Genomic DNA, 17251 nt, shown 5'->3' on the forward strand with positions numbered 1-17251 from the left:
ATTGCAGTATGGAATTTCCCAGCCCCATAGGCCTGTTTGAAGAGACAACAAATAGCATAAACCGAAAAATAAGCAAGACAGACAGACCCCAAAATTATTATCATTGTTCAGTATAGAGGTAATTAAATATATAGCATGCAATATAAGTTGCTATTTTTAACATAGAAGGCTGTCTTTTTTTTCAAACTCTTTTTTGTAACTGAGCAGGTAGTTTAAGTGCATGGTAACAAACACCATAATGGTGGTTCAAAAGGTTTGATTTCTTCAGTGAAGAAAAACACCAGAGTTTCCAAATGGGAAAAATCCTGTTCTCTGCTTGACACTAATTAAATTCCTAGACCTTTCTGATGCCATTACTGAATATACCAGGGAGATTCTTATTCTTTAGAAATAAGCTGTTTTTTTTTGTGCACATATTTTTTTTAGAAATATGTGCACAAAAAAAAAAAAAAAAAAAACCCTTATTTTCTATTTCATAAAAGAAATAAATGCAAAAATGCAAGTAATAGTATCTTTTTTATTATATATCCTACATTTTAAAGTCTGAATTATTGTATAATTTTGAAACGAACTTATTAAAGAGGTTTAAAAAAGGAACCATAAATAATAAACAGCACTTTTTAAAACTGACAATACCATGCAGTAAATGTCCTTTTTATTTTTTTACAATGATGTGGTTATTAATGGGAAGGAAAAAAAAAAGTTTAATTTCTGAATATTTAATTCTGATTTTTCATCCCTCCTTATTCTTATAGCAGTGGCCTCCAAATTCAGGTGAATTTGGAGGCCACTGCTATATTTTCAAAATATAATACTGCACAGATTTGTTGGTGTAGAGTGCACAGATTATTAATTACTGAGAAAAATCAGTAGTGTTTGATGGAGTTTAAAAGCAACATGCCATTCCATCAATGATGGCATATTAGTCAACTTGGAAATTTTTTGCACAGATCACAAAAGAGTTTCCTAAGCACCCCATTTAAGTTAAAAATACTAAAGTAGTAATCATAAATTACAAGCAGCCATATGAAACTTTGCTGAAGCTTTCTGAAGCAGTTGTCTCCCAGACTCATTCAAAGTTATATCACAATATGATTCAGCAGATCATCGATAATCAAACTCTACAAAGTTAGGTCATTGGTTACTCCAATCACAGCTGATGGCTTCTGTCATTTAAATTGTCACATAAGTTCTTAAAGCAAGTAGTTTCAATTTTCTTTAACTTGATGCTTGGAATGTGATGTTTGGTGGGAACTTCCCACAACTGCTGCTTTAATGAAAACAGCAGAGTTCCTAAATATGCAATAACTTCTAAGACCATAAACAAATGCGGGCACACAACAAAGCTACAAAAAAAAAAAAAAAAAAACCTGTTTGCTCTTAAGTTTATATGAAGAAGCAGCTTGAATAACATTAATTGTGATAGAGCCAGCAGTGAGAAACAGATGACATGGAATTTGATTATTGACGAGTTATTCAATATATTAACATGAATTTAACTGTTATCAGCAAATTTGCCCCTTCTAAAGGACAAGAATGCTTCCTACAGTTGCACATAATTTACAATAGACAAGACAAAATCACTTAATGAAGTGATGAACATGAAGGAATTTCTACATTATTATTTTTTTTTTTTTTCTGGTAAATTTTTTAAAAAGTTCTGAATTTTTGAATACTTTAATTATTAATTTGTAAGGAATTTAATTATAAATTCCCATAAATATAAAAGAACTGATGTTTCACATCACTTTTTTAGAGTGCTTTATTTTCATCTCTTGTTTCTTACATATTTCTAAACATGAATTCTTGCAAACAAAGTAAATAAATAAATAAAAATATATATAATGGTTGATGTTTTTCTTTCTTGTTATTATATTAAAGTGTAACCTACTTGCGGAGGATAAAGATCCAAAGTACATTCTATACATGCAGTCATTCCTGGGATAATAACTCTTGCATTTCCTTTAAATCCTTCAGTACCACCATCAACTATGGGTATTATCGAGTCCTGGTCTAAACTGTTATCTTCATAATTTAACAAACCAAGCTGTATTGTTAAAGATATAACACAGCAATACATGAATAGATGAAAACAAAAGTTGATTAAAAAATATAATAAAGCAATACAAGAAAAGCAGATTTCCTTAAGCACTAGCAAAACTTAATGTTTGTGCAACACACCACATTTGACATTTTTCGTACTCAGAAAACAAAAGTTAAATATGAAAAATTTTAAATGAGGACTATTTATCAGCTAACAATTTTTATTCTTGAAGTTAGTGGCAGAAGAAGCTGTCAACAGAGGCAAATAACCTATCACTGAAAACAAAAGACTGAATTGTGCTTGAAATAAGCATTTTGGTCTGAGAAATAGATTGTCCAAATTTATTTTTAAAATAAGTGGATACTCTTTCTACTAGAGAAATGTAAAAATAAAGTAAAATTGTGAAGTAAGGTGAACTACAGGAAAATGAAACATACAAAATCAAGCAGAATTGTGCAACTATTCCATTTATTTATTTTTTTAATATTCTAAGCCTGGGAAAAAGATGGAAATAAGCGACTAATGTTCAATAATTGCCACAGTGCTACTTATTAAAACATTCCCTTAAAACAAGAACTAGACTGCTAATTATTTTAAGTGTTTCTACTCTAATAGCTGTTTTAAACAAAACTAACTCCATCGAAAAGTGGAGGGTGGGGAGACCTTAATCCCAGCACTCAAAAAAACAATTGAGAAAAAGAACTATCTTTATAAGAGATACTACAGTGTGCAAGAAATTCTTGAGAGAGAAATAAAAACCATTAAAAAATAAACCAATAAAAAGCCAATGTTCAGTGAAATTATCCTAGTGTGTAGCATTTCTGAAGAGAATACATTACAGTAATTTACTAAAATGAACTAATGCATGTTATGAATTGTAGTTTGTGTAGCAATATGACTACCAGATGTCTGATGTGTGTAAATTTTCACTTGCATAAAAAATAATTTGTGAAAGCTGTGTATAGTTGTATTTACCTTGGTATATTTTTAACATTTCAGTATGTAGTTTATTAAATTTTATTATTTCACAAATTAAGTTTTGGTACCATATACCCTCAGTGATCACTGAATTATGACCACCTACCTAATACTGTGTTGGGCCACCAGTTGCACGGATAACAGCCACACCTAGGCACTGACTCCACTGAATATCTGAAGATGTCTGTAAGGATCTGAAACCATGCTACCAGCAAGGCTTTCCACAGTGTCAGAACAGGAAGATGGTTGAGTGTCCATATGCCTCACTTCCCATTCCAAGACATCCAACAAGCATTCAATTGAATTAAAGTCAGGTGAATTTGGAGGCCAGTCAAGATTGGTAATATCTTCAGTGTTCCTCGAACCATTCATGCACAGTGTGGCCCAATGACAGGGTATATTATCATCTTGGAAGATCCCACACTTCTGACTGGGAAAAATGCAAAGTAGCAGAGTGCACATGATCTCCTAAGAGCTGCAGGTTGGCATCACCAGTGAAATATGGTCCGTACACACCAGGGGTCACAGTTCTTGCCAGCAAAACATACCCCATATTAAGCAATCACCATCACCTGCCTGTGGGTACCATGCACGATGGGTTCATAGACTTGTGCTGCACCAGGTATTCGGACTCATCTGACCAGCACACGCTTTTCCAGTCTTTCAGTGTCCAACCAGCATGCTGTTGCCCCTACAGTATTAGTCATCAGTGATGATCAGAAGTGAGGAGAGGAAGTCTCATGGGTCATCTGCTGTAGAGCCCTATATGTCTGAGAGTGTACGGCACATCATCATTTGAGATATTGTTCTTGCATTCCCTATATTGTATTGCAACATGAACTGTCACATTGTGACCTGCTGTTAAGCCCATACAATGTACTGCATCCTTTGCCTACTATGAATATCCACCTTGTGTTATCCTTTAGAGTCCCCTCAGCAGGACCTTAACCACGGTGGGCCATGAGCAACTGACAAGATGTGGCATTTCTGATATGGAAGAACCCGATGCACAAGCTCCCACAATCTTGCCCTTTTGAAACTCTGTCCCATAACTGCTCTTTTCTCTTTTTGACTTGTACAATCAGATGCAAATTATCACTGCTGTGGTAATTTACATATGGTTGCAAATTTCTAGCATACAAAGCAGTTTGGCTTTTTATACAGTGAGCTAAGCAGCATAATCCATTGTGGATGGGGTGGTCATAATTCGCTAATCACTGAGTGTATAATTATAGCTCCTAAAAATAAAGCTTTAAAAGTTGAATCATCTGGTATATCTGTGGCTATAAGCAATCAAATTAATTTAATCACCTAATGGGTTACTGAAGGTTTGAGGCTACATAACCAGGAGATCTCCACATTTGATAAGCCCCTTGTCAGTGGCATGTCTCCTGATTTGGAAAAAATAACATGAATGGAAATCAGAAATGTGCACACGCACACACAGAGAAAGAGTTTAAACCCCACTTTTATAAACAGAAATTATAACCCAGATTTTCAACATAACAGAAATCTAAGGTTCGTATTTACTACCTATGGTTTGTTGTTTTAGTGCATGTGGATATGCACACATGAATTCCTCATGAGACCAGTTTCTAAGGATGAATATTTGTTCATCAACCTATATTAAATTTATTTTAATTGTTTTTATGACTTCAAGTGCTTATCATAAAATTCTTTACATAGTTATCAAAACTATTAGGTGGCACCATGTGTGGGTCAATGGGGGGGAGGGGAAATGATCCTGTTTAAGAGTATGACTTTACAAGTTTTTGTAAGGGATTTTTTAACTTTTTTTTATAGAAAAGTGGTAACAAAAAAATTCCAAAATTTTCTAAATAAAATAAGACATGCTGCATGACTGTCCCATCAGACTGTATGTATAGTTTATCATGTATGTTATAATATACTAAATATAGTATGTATGTATATCAAGTTTGATATACATACATACTATATCTACTTGAGTTTGATATACATACATACTATATCTACTTGAGTTTGATATACATACATACTATATCTACTTGAGTTTGATATACATACTAAATACAGTATGTATGTATATCAAACTCAAGACAGTTGATATACTGTCTTGAGTTTGGTTTGATTACTACTACCAGATAGAAGACATTACATTTTCTAGTGTTATACTTCAGCTGCCATTTTTCATCCAATCCAAATCATTTATGTAGATCTTTGCCAAAGTACTCTACCCACTATTGTATCATCAGAAAATTTAGACATTAAACTTGAAATACTGACATCAGAATCATTATTAAGTATCAGAAACAGTAAAGGAGGGCCCAGCACCAAATGCTGTGGAACCACATTCATAACATTAGTACACAAAGATTATTAGCCCTTTCTAACTATTCATTTATCTCTCCTTCATCCATACTTTAAGATGCAGGAGTAAGAAAAATAAAATAAGACAGTATTCTAGTATTTGGTTAATACTAGATCTCATTACCAAAATGAATTGAAAATGTCAAAATCACTGTTATGAACACACATCTCTGTTATCTGAAATGTTTGAAATGCTACATAGCTTCATATGCAGATCTGTACTCCAAGGTACAAATAGTTATATTAAATACATATCGTAGTTTTTAATGCGAGATGTTTTGAAGTGTGTGTGTGTGTGTGTGTGTGTGTGTGTGTGTGTGTGTGTGTGTGTGTGTGTGTGTGTGTGTGCATCACAAAATGTGGTATTTAGATAATTACTTGTATGGAAATAAAAGTAATATATAAAAAAAGAGAGAGTGGTGAAAAACATCTAGAAAAATCAGATTATGAGAGTTCAAAAATAAATAAAACATACCAACATTCCATTAATCCACCTTCTAGCTATGACTGAATCCAGTCCACAGACGACAATATTGAATTCTATAAAAAGAAATATTATAAATATTAACATTGGGGAACTGTATGGGGTGATGATATCATCATGCTAATTCATGACAAGTTGATTTCATTTCTGACTACACTTATCAAATCTGATTTCACAAATTACATTTTAAAACATTATTTTTCTGTTTAATAAATAATTCAACCCACAATTTCATACTTGTAAATTCCCCCCAAGGCAATTAAAGATGTCATGTACTAAGCAGCCACAATTCAAGTATCTCTATTTCGAGCTGTCTAGAGTATGATGTAATAGAGGAAACAGCCAAATTTGACAGGTATGTTCTTTGGAGAATGCAGAAGAGAATTACATCAAAAAACAAAAATTAGTTCTAAAAACTACCAGTAGGGGGAAGTTTGCTGTAAATAATTAATCTGTTACATGTTCTGCATAACTGCACACATTACAAATCAAGAATATTAATACTGGTACTGTAATATTGTCACTTTGTCATTTGAGGCCTTTGCAAAATAGTATTATCAAGCAACAAGTGAGTTGTAGAATGAAGTTGTGAAATGAGAATAATTGGTTTTAGTACCTATAAGGAAAACTAAAGGCATTACAGGTCCAGTAGGATAGTTTCTTGTTGTTGTTTGTTTGTTTGTTATTTGGTTTTTAGGAGCATTAGTGACTAAGGCTATATTGCTCCGGGGATATGCGGCGGTCATTCCCTGACCTTTCCGCATCCTCCGTATTTGGTGGGCACGGGTTCGAACCCCGGTCTAATCAAGAAGCATATGCTACGCACTGCTGCTCCTGCCCACCTGGCTGCAGAGGCACCAATGGTTTCTTCAAAAGAGAATAGACCAATAATGAAGGCAGCTATGATCTCACACCATACAAATCTTAGGCACATGTGGAGGGTTCTATGGCCAAAATCCTGCAGTTTTGCATTTTGTAGTCCCATTAAAGTGGAAATGGGCCTCATTTCCCCAAATCTACCTCCATTCACAACGAGAAGCAAAGAGCAAATTTAATTTGAATTTTGGAATTACACACTTGCAATTGCCACTCACAATGAAATATGTGTATACAGAGCTGCAAAACCTTATGAAATACCTTCCATACTGATACATCAATGTCCAATAATCTTTCTGCAATTGCAGTAGCAATATCCTGACCCACTCTTAGTTCAGGGGTTTGCGTCCTCTCCCTTGTTTCACTCTCAGACTCCCCATTTCCTTCAACCATGTAACCATTTTTCTGAGACTACATAGTGTCATAATACCTCCTCACTGGTGCTTGCAATGCCTATAATACCAAATCCCTGTTGCTGCATTGCTTCCATTCTAGATTTACATTTTACAGTACTAGAATAAGTCAAAGAAAAAGTCAAAATAACAGTCAAGTAATAGTCAAACCATGCTCTAATAAAGTGAGAGGCATTGTGCTCCTAGTATCTTCATCTACAGCATCTTATGCCTTCCCATTCTGTATTTAAGCACAATGGGGTATGCAAATTGTTCAAAGCAACTTTTTCACCTGTAATTTTCACCAGTAATTTTTGGACCTAATTTTGTTTTTCATGTAATTCTTTTCTGCATTTGACAAAGAACATACCTACTAAATTCGGTTGCATTTCTTCATTAGTTCACACTCCAGACAGCTCTAATTAGAAATAATGTAACTGTGGCCACCTGGTAATAAGTAACATGCCACATCAGGGATAGTAACCTCAGAAATGCTTATGAGCCAGAGTGGTACGTTGAGCAACATTAAAGAAATTTTATTAAATATTTCAGCGTAAGAAAAGTACCTGATCTCCTAACCAACAAGAAGATTCATATAATTTAGAAATGCTTAAGTGAAAATATTTTATCTGTTGACACTTTTTATTTAGAATTCCAGCATGTGAATGAAGGTAATCTGAGACCTGATCAGATTAAAAATAAAAACGAAAATGGTTATACTGAAATGTCCTACTTACACGAACTAGCACTTACACTATTTACAGTACTTGCACTGAGGAGTATAACTCCTCAGTGCAAGTGCTTAATTGGTACAATGCTTAATTAGTGCTAGGACGTGAGTACCTACTTATATTTATCCAGTTGAAATCTACAAAATGATCATGAACAATATTCATAATCATTATGTTTTCAAAATGTCTGTAGGCATTTTGTTTATTGCAAGGTAAAGGTGTAGGAGTAACAGTAACAAAGGAACTGGATACCATTTCAAAACATGCCTTTTGTTACACAAAAAAAAAAGGATTGAGAGTGAAACACAAGATAAAGGGTGAGACAAGCACCACTACATCTTGACAAGTACTCAAAGTGAGCACCTCTCAAAATATGGCAGGCAGTTTGTTATTTGGTTTTTAGGAGCATTAGCAACTAAGACCATATTGCTCCGGGATATGCGGTGGTCATTCCCTGACCTTCCCACATCCTCCGTATTTCGTGGTGACGGGCTCGAACCCCAGTCTAATCAAGAAGCGTGTACTACGCACTGCTGCTCCTTCCCACCTGGCTATGGAGGTGCCATGGCAGGCAGATGCATATCTAAGAATACTGACATGAACATAACACAGAATATTTCTGTCATTGGTTAACACTATGGCATTGAGTGTGTGACATGCACAGCACTTTGGCTGCCTTCAGACAGTTGTTTTGGGACCCAGTATGCTACAACTATCTTGTAGATTCAGGTGTCATGCATGATGTCATATGCTACGCCATATGAATTGATCACCTATGTAGCAATGTCAAAATTGTTAGTTACTGTTCCCTTTTAATGAACGTATCAAAACCCTCAATGTTATCTGTCAATGGCTGGAATGTTCTTCATCTGTTATACTTGTTTCTTGCTGAAGTTATTGCATTTCATGCATGTTCCTCCAAACACTGCACTCTTTTCTCAGTTGATGTCTATTATAAAATAATAAAATAAATCTGCAGCATTGTCAAAACAGGATGGAGGCCCTCCTTGGTCCAGTGTGGGTTGTCATTCCTTGTACTTTTACCTCACTAAAAATTTTGAAAGTCACTGAAATAAGTTTTGTCCAGGGAAGCTAAAGTGATAAGCACAGCCATGCATGCAACTATGTATGAAATAACATCACTGATGGTATCTGGACACATCTCATATACAGACCTGACTACTCTCATGAATTTAGGCAGCAATCTCCCAGTTTTTCACTCTCGCTCACTCACCTGATTATAACCAATCACATTCTCCTGATTATAACCAATTTTTGCTGTAATCTGCATTATACTTGCTCTCATAAGCACAAACATTTTGGTTGCCATGTTTTAGTGTCCCATGAAGAACATGGGACATGTCAATTCAAATTATGTCCCATGAAGAACGTGGGACATGGCAATTCAAATTCACACCTTATCTTGTTTTAATCTTTTATTCTTCTATCTGCATATGTGCAATGTATGTATTTATATTTATGCATAAACATGCAACTGCACTGAATCCCATTTTTGTTAATTCACATTTATTACTAATTAATTGTATTATTTAATTATGGAAAGTGGTAAAATTGTAATAATACAATTTTACAACTTTCCTACAAATTATTACAATTTTCCTACTTCCCACTAGGGTCTCCCTACCACGTTCATGCACAGTTATCATTATACAAGTTTTTGTTGCCACACTTTACTTGCTTCATCTCTTTTTAGGTTAGTTAGCATATATGTATGAAGTGACTGTTGTGTTCATATCCTTCAGTCTGTCCATGTAACAACTCAACTCCTAATGGATAGATTTTCATAAAATTTTATATTTGGTTCTTTTAGAAGGATTTGTCGAGCCGTCCCAAATTTCATTAAAATTAGACCAACATAAATCCAGAAGTTATCTTTTTGTCTATCCTTCACATGTAATAAATTGACTCCCAGTTGATAGATTTTCATGAAATTTTATATTTGGCTCTTTTAGAATAGGTTAAGCACATACTGCACATTGTAGCTGAAGCACTGGATATTGTTATTTGCACAGAAACAAAATGTTCTCAGTTTGTGCATAAAAGTTGTTAGTTTTTGTTCATTTTTTGTTGTTATAAATCATGAATTATTACTACAGGTAGTTCTCGACTTTATGAGTTAATTCGTTCCTAGTGTGCGCTTGTAAAGCGAAAACTGGTAAAGCGGGAATTTATTTCCCATAGACAATGTTAAAAATAGAGGTTAAGTTATCAACAATGAAATCAGTTAGCTAATCAGTTTATGTTTAAACAATAATTGATTTATCCAAAGAAATGAAAACATAGCCTGTAAAATCAACCAAATTATAATAATAGAGAAATTATTTATGACTTACAAAAGTTAAAGAATGTTTATTCTTTATCATAATCATCGACTAAATGCACTCTCGATCACTTGTTATTGGCTCGGCACTCGTTGGTTTGTTGAACAAGAAGTTGTCTTCTTCAGAAATGCTTCAAGAGGTGTTTATTTCCAAGATAATCTTCTCTTTTCCTTATAAATTTCAATAGCATGCATAAGCATTTTTTAACGGAACGCACAAATCATAACTAACGCGATTTGTGCGGAGTAACAAGTTTAGAAGCCTAAAAAAAAAAGGAATGAAGAGAAGATTCTGAAAATTTATGTTTTTTATATGATTGAAAATTTCAGTAAAGGGCAAACACATTTCACCATAATAACGTAAAAACCCACACAATTCCAGTTATCGGTATTTTCGCAAATGCAATAACATCGAGTTTACCACCAGTTTATAATTGCTTGCAGTAACAAAAAAGCCAAATAAACTGGAAAGTGCAAATTGTTTTATGGTCGTGACTTCCAGAAATGTGCTTTAAAAAAAATCACAAAGCCATTCAAAATTGGTTCTTATAACATATGATAGCGATGAAAGTGTAGTGCGTTTAATGATTTGAATTGGTAATTAATATAATTTACACTATAAAAACGACCTTTTAGGGAATCATATAGCAAAAATTTGAACTTCTAAGGTTATGGAATGAATTACCAAAAAACAATGTGTTATTGGGTTCACATTATGATATTTTTGCGATATGATGGTAATGGATTAATATCGTAAAGCGGGGTACACTGTATTATATAGCTACGTGCGTGGTTTGAAATGCAGTATTTACGAATGTTTTTAACATTCATTTTTTGCAAGTAATGTTCATATTTCCGATTTTGTTGATACTTGAAAAAAAAAAAAAAAAACTCATAAAGCGAAAACTTGTAAAGCGAGAACTGCCTGCACTTGTCAATGTTCCAGAAATGTAATACACTGTAAATTTAACATATCAGATTAAGGCAGTTCATTGATGCAACTAGGTAAACAACACAATTTCAGTTGCTAAACTCAAGTATCATGACTTGCATAAGAAACAAATTTTGAAAGTTCCAAAATAAAAATAACTCCTATTCTTTAAAATATTTTGCTCATATTGCCTTTTTTCAAATAGCAGTTAACAAATATGAATATAAAATGTATTACTTTTATAGGAAACAGAATAAAGTCTAAAAGAAAACTGGACTTTTTGGGCAGGTATAATAACGTAATACCCGTTATTATCGGGCTGTTAGTGTTAAAGGCATGTCATTTAAGTATTCATAAATAAAGATTTTCAAAGCTCAATTATTAAATATTTTAAATTCTTATTCTTTCAAATAAATGAAAAAAATTTGTAAATACATTTCTGAATTTTGCATTGTAAGATAAGTGCAAACCATGAAGTATTTAAAACATTTACTGAAAATATTTCTGATCAATGAATGCAGCAATCAGTTCAACAATAAGAAAATAACAATAACAAAAAAAAACAAGAATTCCGGACTTCTGTTAATGATAGTTCAACAATAAAGAATGAACTTACGCCTGTAGAATTTCTCATCATAATCCTGAATTTTCTTAAAATGTCTATTTCAAAATTGTCAAAGAACCTCAAAGGTAATTACTGACATGTTTAAAAATCTTAAAAACTGATAATGCAATAAAGATGATTACATATAAAGTCTGCATTAACAGAATTAATTTTTCTTTGACAAAATTAACAATATAACAGTTACTTTGTTTAAATAAACTAATAAAACAGTTATTTGTTTTAAAATGATACTAAAAATTCCTCTGTAGGTTTAAACACCAGAGGAAACTTTGAGTACTACTCACTCACCAATGAGAAGCCAAATAGCTTAAAACCAGTGCCAATATGGTGGTGCTACTCAAATAAGAATAAGTGACAGGAGACTTCTCTAACTGGGAAGTGTTATTTATTCAAAGTATAAGAGAGAAGGCAACTCGTGAAGGATTTCACAATGAGACATTTTATTAACGATTCTTAACATACTAACTTTGGTTTATCTTAAAATTCAACTATGTAGTAAATGATGCAATAAAATGCACTAAATAATTCCTATTATGAATTTTACACAGTTTGAGGTTTTCTGCCCTAAAATTTTATTATATCTTATATATACAGTGAAAGTATACTAAGTACAGCCTATAAAATAAATTTGCTATAATAATTACTATTAATGTACCATCAGCTTAACAACATTAAATAGAAAATCTAGTTATAATGATAGAAATACTTATATATGTAAATGTATGACTGCAGTGGACATTAGAAAGGTGAACAGAAAGGTTCCAAACTAAGCTTTATTGATGGCTGAAGTGCAGAAAAGCAATTTACTCTCATCATAATTATTTATTTTCCTGATATTGAAAAGAAATTTATAATTTACATGACTCAATGCCAAAAGGTATGCTACACACTGTATACATTTAAATTCTTAATTCACTTTCTTCGCTCCTTGTTTTTGAGCTCAACTGTACTCAGCCACACTTGATAAACTATGAACTTAGTTTGGATGGTTGAGGTTTTCTTGATGTATCACCCATTTTTGTCACAGTGTTCTAGCTCAAATGTTACTAGATGTGACCTCTTTTACTGTACATTATGTCTGTATAGACTGATTTGCTTGTTATACAGGCTGAAAAACTGGAATACCTCAAGAAGAAAAAACCTGCCTAAGATTGGCTAGCTATGGACCCAAACGAAGAGGTCTTTAGGAATTCCTCTAGATGCTGATCATATTTAAACCTAAACACATCTGCAAATAAGTGATAAGTAATGAATTCCTATACTATCACACAGAGTGTGAAGTGAAGGTATTCAAGATGGATAAAATTCTAATGGTTATAGAATCTTAACTTCTTAGGAGGCTGTCTTACCAGGATGTAAAGATCCATCCACTTCCTTGATAAGTTTTGTCAAGTCATTCCAGCTGATTGTGTAAAAAAAAGGTAGCTCATCATCATTATATTTCTCAATTACTACAACATTTAAATAATTTGTCAAAACTTTCTGTAGTGGCACAAGATAAGCATATCCATTAGCAGTACAGGAGAAGTATGGAACCAAAAGGGCATACATATGAATTGCAGCTCAAACTGCAATTTATAGATCCATCTGATCATGCATACTGTTTAATCCAATTAGAATTTTTAGCAGTAGTATTAGTAGAAGTATATGATGCAAGAAAGCAAGCTGATACATCATCAGCCAAAAAAAAAAAAAAAAAAAAAAGTTTTAGTTCTTCCTTAAATTTATTTAAGCTATCAACTTCCACAACTGATGGAAGTTTGTTACAGCAATCAACCACCCGCTGACTAAAGGCAAATTTCCACACATCTATTCTACATCTGGCTTTCCTCAATTTGAATTTATGCCCCCTCAGGTGTGAAATCTGAGCAAGAGGAAGAATCCCATCAGCATTGAGCTTGCTCAAACCATTCAAGGCCTTATACACCTCAATCAGGTCACCACCCGGGTGCCAGTCTCCAAATGCTGCAATTTGCAAAACTTTAGCCTTTCCTGGTAAGAGCAACCCTTTGTTCTTCTCACCAATCTCGTTGCTCTTTTCTGTACTCATTCCAGCATTTTATTATTCAACAAAGGCATTCATGACAATTCACAGTACTGTGTAAGTGAAAACAATCTTTGTTGCATGTCTTCAAAGCAAATATAAAAAAGCAGCAGTGTTTGTTGTTGCAGTTGTTTGGAAACCCACTTACAAATCATTTTGAATGGGGTGGAACTTGTATAGTTTGAGTCTATTAGATGCAAACAGCAGCTGTTTCTGACCATTTGGCAATGTGTGAAGCACTGCTACTGTCTGTTCTGTGTACAAGCATGAATGTCCATACATTTTTTTGTCAATAAAGTACTTATTTCTTTGTTCAGAGTTGTGTGAACATTTATACCTTTTCGTTAAAATTATCTGAAGCATCATGGCAGCATAAAGTTGTTTCATAATATAATAAGCAAATTAAAAATAAATTGAAGAATAATAGTTTAAAAGCAACAACAACAATAATAATAAATTAATGATAATAATAACAATGCATTGTTAATAATAACACAACTATAATGCAATTAAAGCAATAATAATAAATTAACAAATAATAAGTTAAATAAAACATACCTATTTAAGAACACAAAAACTCAATGAAAAATGTACCTCGGAAGGCAATAAACTACTTTAGTGACCAATCGCAAATAAAATTCATTAGTTTACAACTTTATCACATTTCCTGCTTCTGAGTATTTTAAAGGATACGGAACAACTCTGCAACCAGGAATCCTTTTGTTGATAAATGATGCAGCTACTTCAGATTTTGATTGCCCAACGTCTTGATACCTATATTGGGAAGCTCAATTATTTATCACCAATGGTTTAACATACAACACTTAATCCAAATAATATTATCAGATATTATATATGGCCATGTGACTGCAACCTACTTTATTTCTTCATTACTTTATAAAAAAATAATTAACATATTTTAAGGGTGTACCACATATTAAAAACTCAATATGCTAATAATATTTGTGAATAATATTAAAAACAGTAGAAAAATAAGTCTTTATGGCTAAAAAACACAAAATAATATTGGTAGTTCTCATCATTGAAAACATTTCTTTAAATGATAAGCACATTCCACTTGAATTATTACAGAAGCCAGTTAATTAAAATAATTTATAAGCCATCATTTATCACTAATATAATCCCTAATTAGGACTTGTGTTGAACCTGCTAACTCCAATTTCCTTGCATTTCCACTTTCTACATGCTTATAATGTTACACTGGTTTCAAAGCTCTACTTGTCTCACTGATATGTATATATTTCTTCAAACTGATGTGTGTTTTCGTAGATGATATGTCTTATACTAATCATAAAAACTGAATCTCTTAAAATATTGTTGATTTCATTTAAGAACTACATACAATTCAAATTTATTGCATATTCTCATTGTTTTCCCTTCTAAAAATTTAATATATGGTAATGTGGCTTCTTTTTTTGAATTATCCCTATTTTGCAAAAAAAAATTTTTTTTTTTTTTTTTGTAGAATAGAGATATTGTGATTATCCACGTACTTGCTAATAGTTTTATTAATAGTGCCACGTAGCAAGCCATTGTTAGTAAGAACTATGGAGGTGCATTTCAGTCCTTCAGATTGAGAAATTAGTTGAATCCAAACATTTCCACAACTTTAACTGACAACAGGTTCCCAAGGGGCATGCGAATAACTCTATTAACAATAACATAGCTTGGAAGGGGGATTGAGAATATGCAACAAATATGAAGTGGATGTATGGGCAATACTTTAAGCAAAGCTTTTATGTATGCTTCCAGTAGTGGCACACTGGAAGCATGTACAACAGGGAAATATGAGGAAATAGGAATTAGCACAACACAAATACAAATGAAAGACAGAATGATAACTAGAAATATATGGAGGGATGTAAAAGTTCTAAGGACACATTAATTTAGTAACAGAATTTAACATTACAATTTAAAAAATTACATACATTTTTTATTACTTTAATAACAGACACTCATTTGGGTTGAGATCTAGTGACTGAGCAGGCTACTGAAAAACAAAATCATTCAAAGCTCCTAGAACCATTCCTGAACAATCCATGCCTTGTGAAATGGTGTATTATTTTGCAGCTATGAGCATTAAAGGGATGCAATAATAGTTGGCAACAATGTTCAAGTAGATTGTGACATCCAAACGATCCACGGGTATCAAGAAACCCAAAAACAATATCCAAGCATTCCACCATTTGTCACCATAAAATTTAAAGCTGTGAGCACTAAAGGGATGTAATAATGGCTGGCAAAAAATGTTCAAGTGGCAACCAAATGATCACCAGTATCAAGAAATCTAATGCGTACACAAAAACACTATGCACACCATCATACTTCACATCAGCAGCCTGCAGAGTTGACACCTGGTACAATGGATCTATTAATGCATGCTACTCTAACCATACCCTGGTTTTGCCATCAGCATGGAATAAATGGAGCTGAGGATCAAGCAACCTTTTTTCCAATCCCCAAATTCTGGTGTTCCTGTGCTCGTTACACCCATTTTAGTCACTACAGCCACTTCTTTTTCACTGACAAGGGTAGAATCTGGTGAGTTTGTCCACTGGCATACCCCATCTGTAGCAGGGCCAATGCACTCTGCACTGAAATATTTTCTGATATACAGCAGACTCTCAATTTTCCGGGATAGATGGTAAAAAAAAAAAAAAATCCCAGATAATCCAAAAATACAGTAAGTCCCCGACATACGTAAGAGATACATTCGTAAGTCAAGTTTTACGTAACTCAGGAACGACTAATAATCTGGTGAGTATGAGCTTGGCACACCCAGGGTCCTGAGCTGGATATCATCATTCTTCTCTACTTGTTTTTTCTCTCTCAGGGTAATTCAGAAATTTTTTTTGCTGGTGCAATATAAGCCTCAGGCTTCCTTGCACCATATGACTAATAATAATAATATGCCAAAATTACAAAAAAAACACATAATATCTTCAGAAGAATGAAAAAAAATAGTTACATATTTTTCAGTTAATTGGTTATATATTTTTTATATATTAGTTGTATATAGAAAAAATAGTTATATATTTTTAATTAGTCCAATTAAAAACTTTATCTGGGGACAGTGGTGAAGTAGCAGGAGTGGCATATAAGAAAACATAAAACGCATGTTATTGTACTGTAAAAACTGATATGTATTTTGTAGCCTTGATTATTATAGTTGACTTCATTAGTGCCAATCCCTTCACCACTTCTCGTATTCTGCCTTTGTCCTTTATTATTGTGTTCGCTGTTGACACTGACAAATCTAAATTCCACATGATATTAATGTTTGACCAGTTTCATAGATCCTTATTTTAATTTTCTGATTCAAATCAAATTGCTTTCTTTTTCTTGTCAGATTTACTAGTACCGCTGTCACTTATTCTCTTAGTCGGAACCATAATAATGGTCAAAATGAAATTTTCTGTAAAGAACTTCACAGGG

The 17251-nt window shown here is 33.1% G+C and overlaps 1 protein-coding gene across 2 annotated transcripts in view; it reads right to left on the reverse strand.

Annotated features, from left to right (window-relative positions):
- Uba3 (Ubiquitin-like activating enzyme 3) overlaps nt 1–17251 on the reverse strand; it is a 97212-nt gene that overhangs the window by 57920 nt on the left and 22041 nt on the right. For both annotated transcript variants that reach the window (XM_090385141.1, XM_090385142.1), the window contains 4 exons: nt 14489–14569; nt 11743–11786; nt 5847–5911; nt 1892–2047 (listed from right to left, as the gene is read on the reverse strand). In XM_090385141.1, coding sequence (XP_090241267.1) covers nt 1892–2047; nt 5847–5911; nt 11743–11786; nt 14489–14569 — 346 coding nt within the window. The remainder of the gene's footprint in view (nt 1–1891; nt 2048–5846; nt 5912–11742; nt 11787–14488; nt 14570–17251) is intronic.

This window comes from Mastigoproctus giganteus, chromosome 11 (genome assembly GCF_048544385.1).
Source record: "Mastigoproctus giganteus isolate SK-2022 chromosome 11, ASM4854438v1, whole genome shotgun sequence".
Classification (NCBI taxonomy): Eukaryota; Metazoa; Arthropoda; class Arachnida; order Uropygi; family Thelyphonidae; genus Mastigoproctus; species Mastigoproctus giganteus.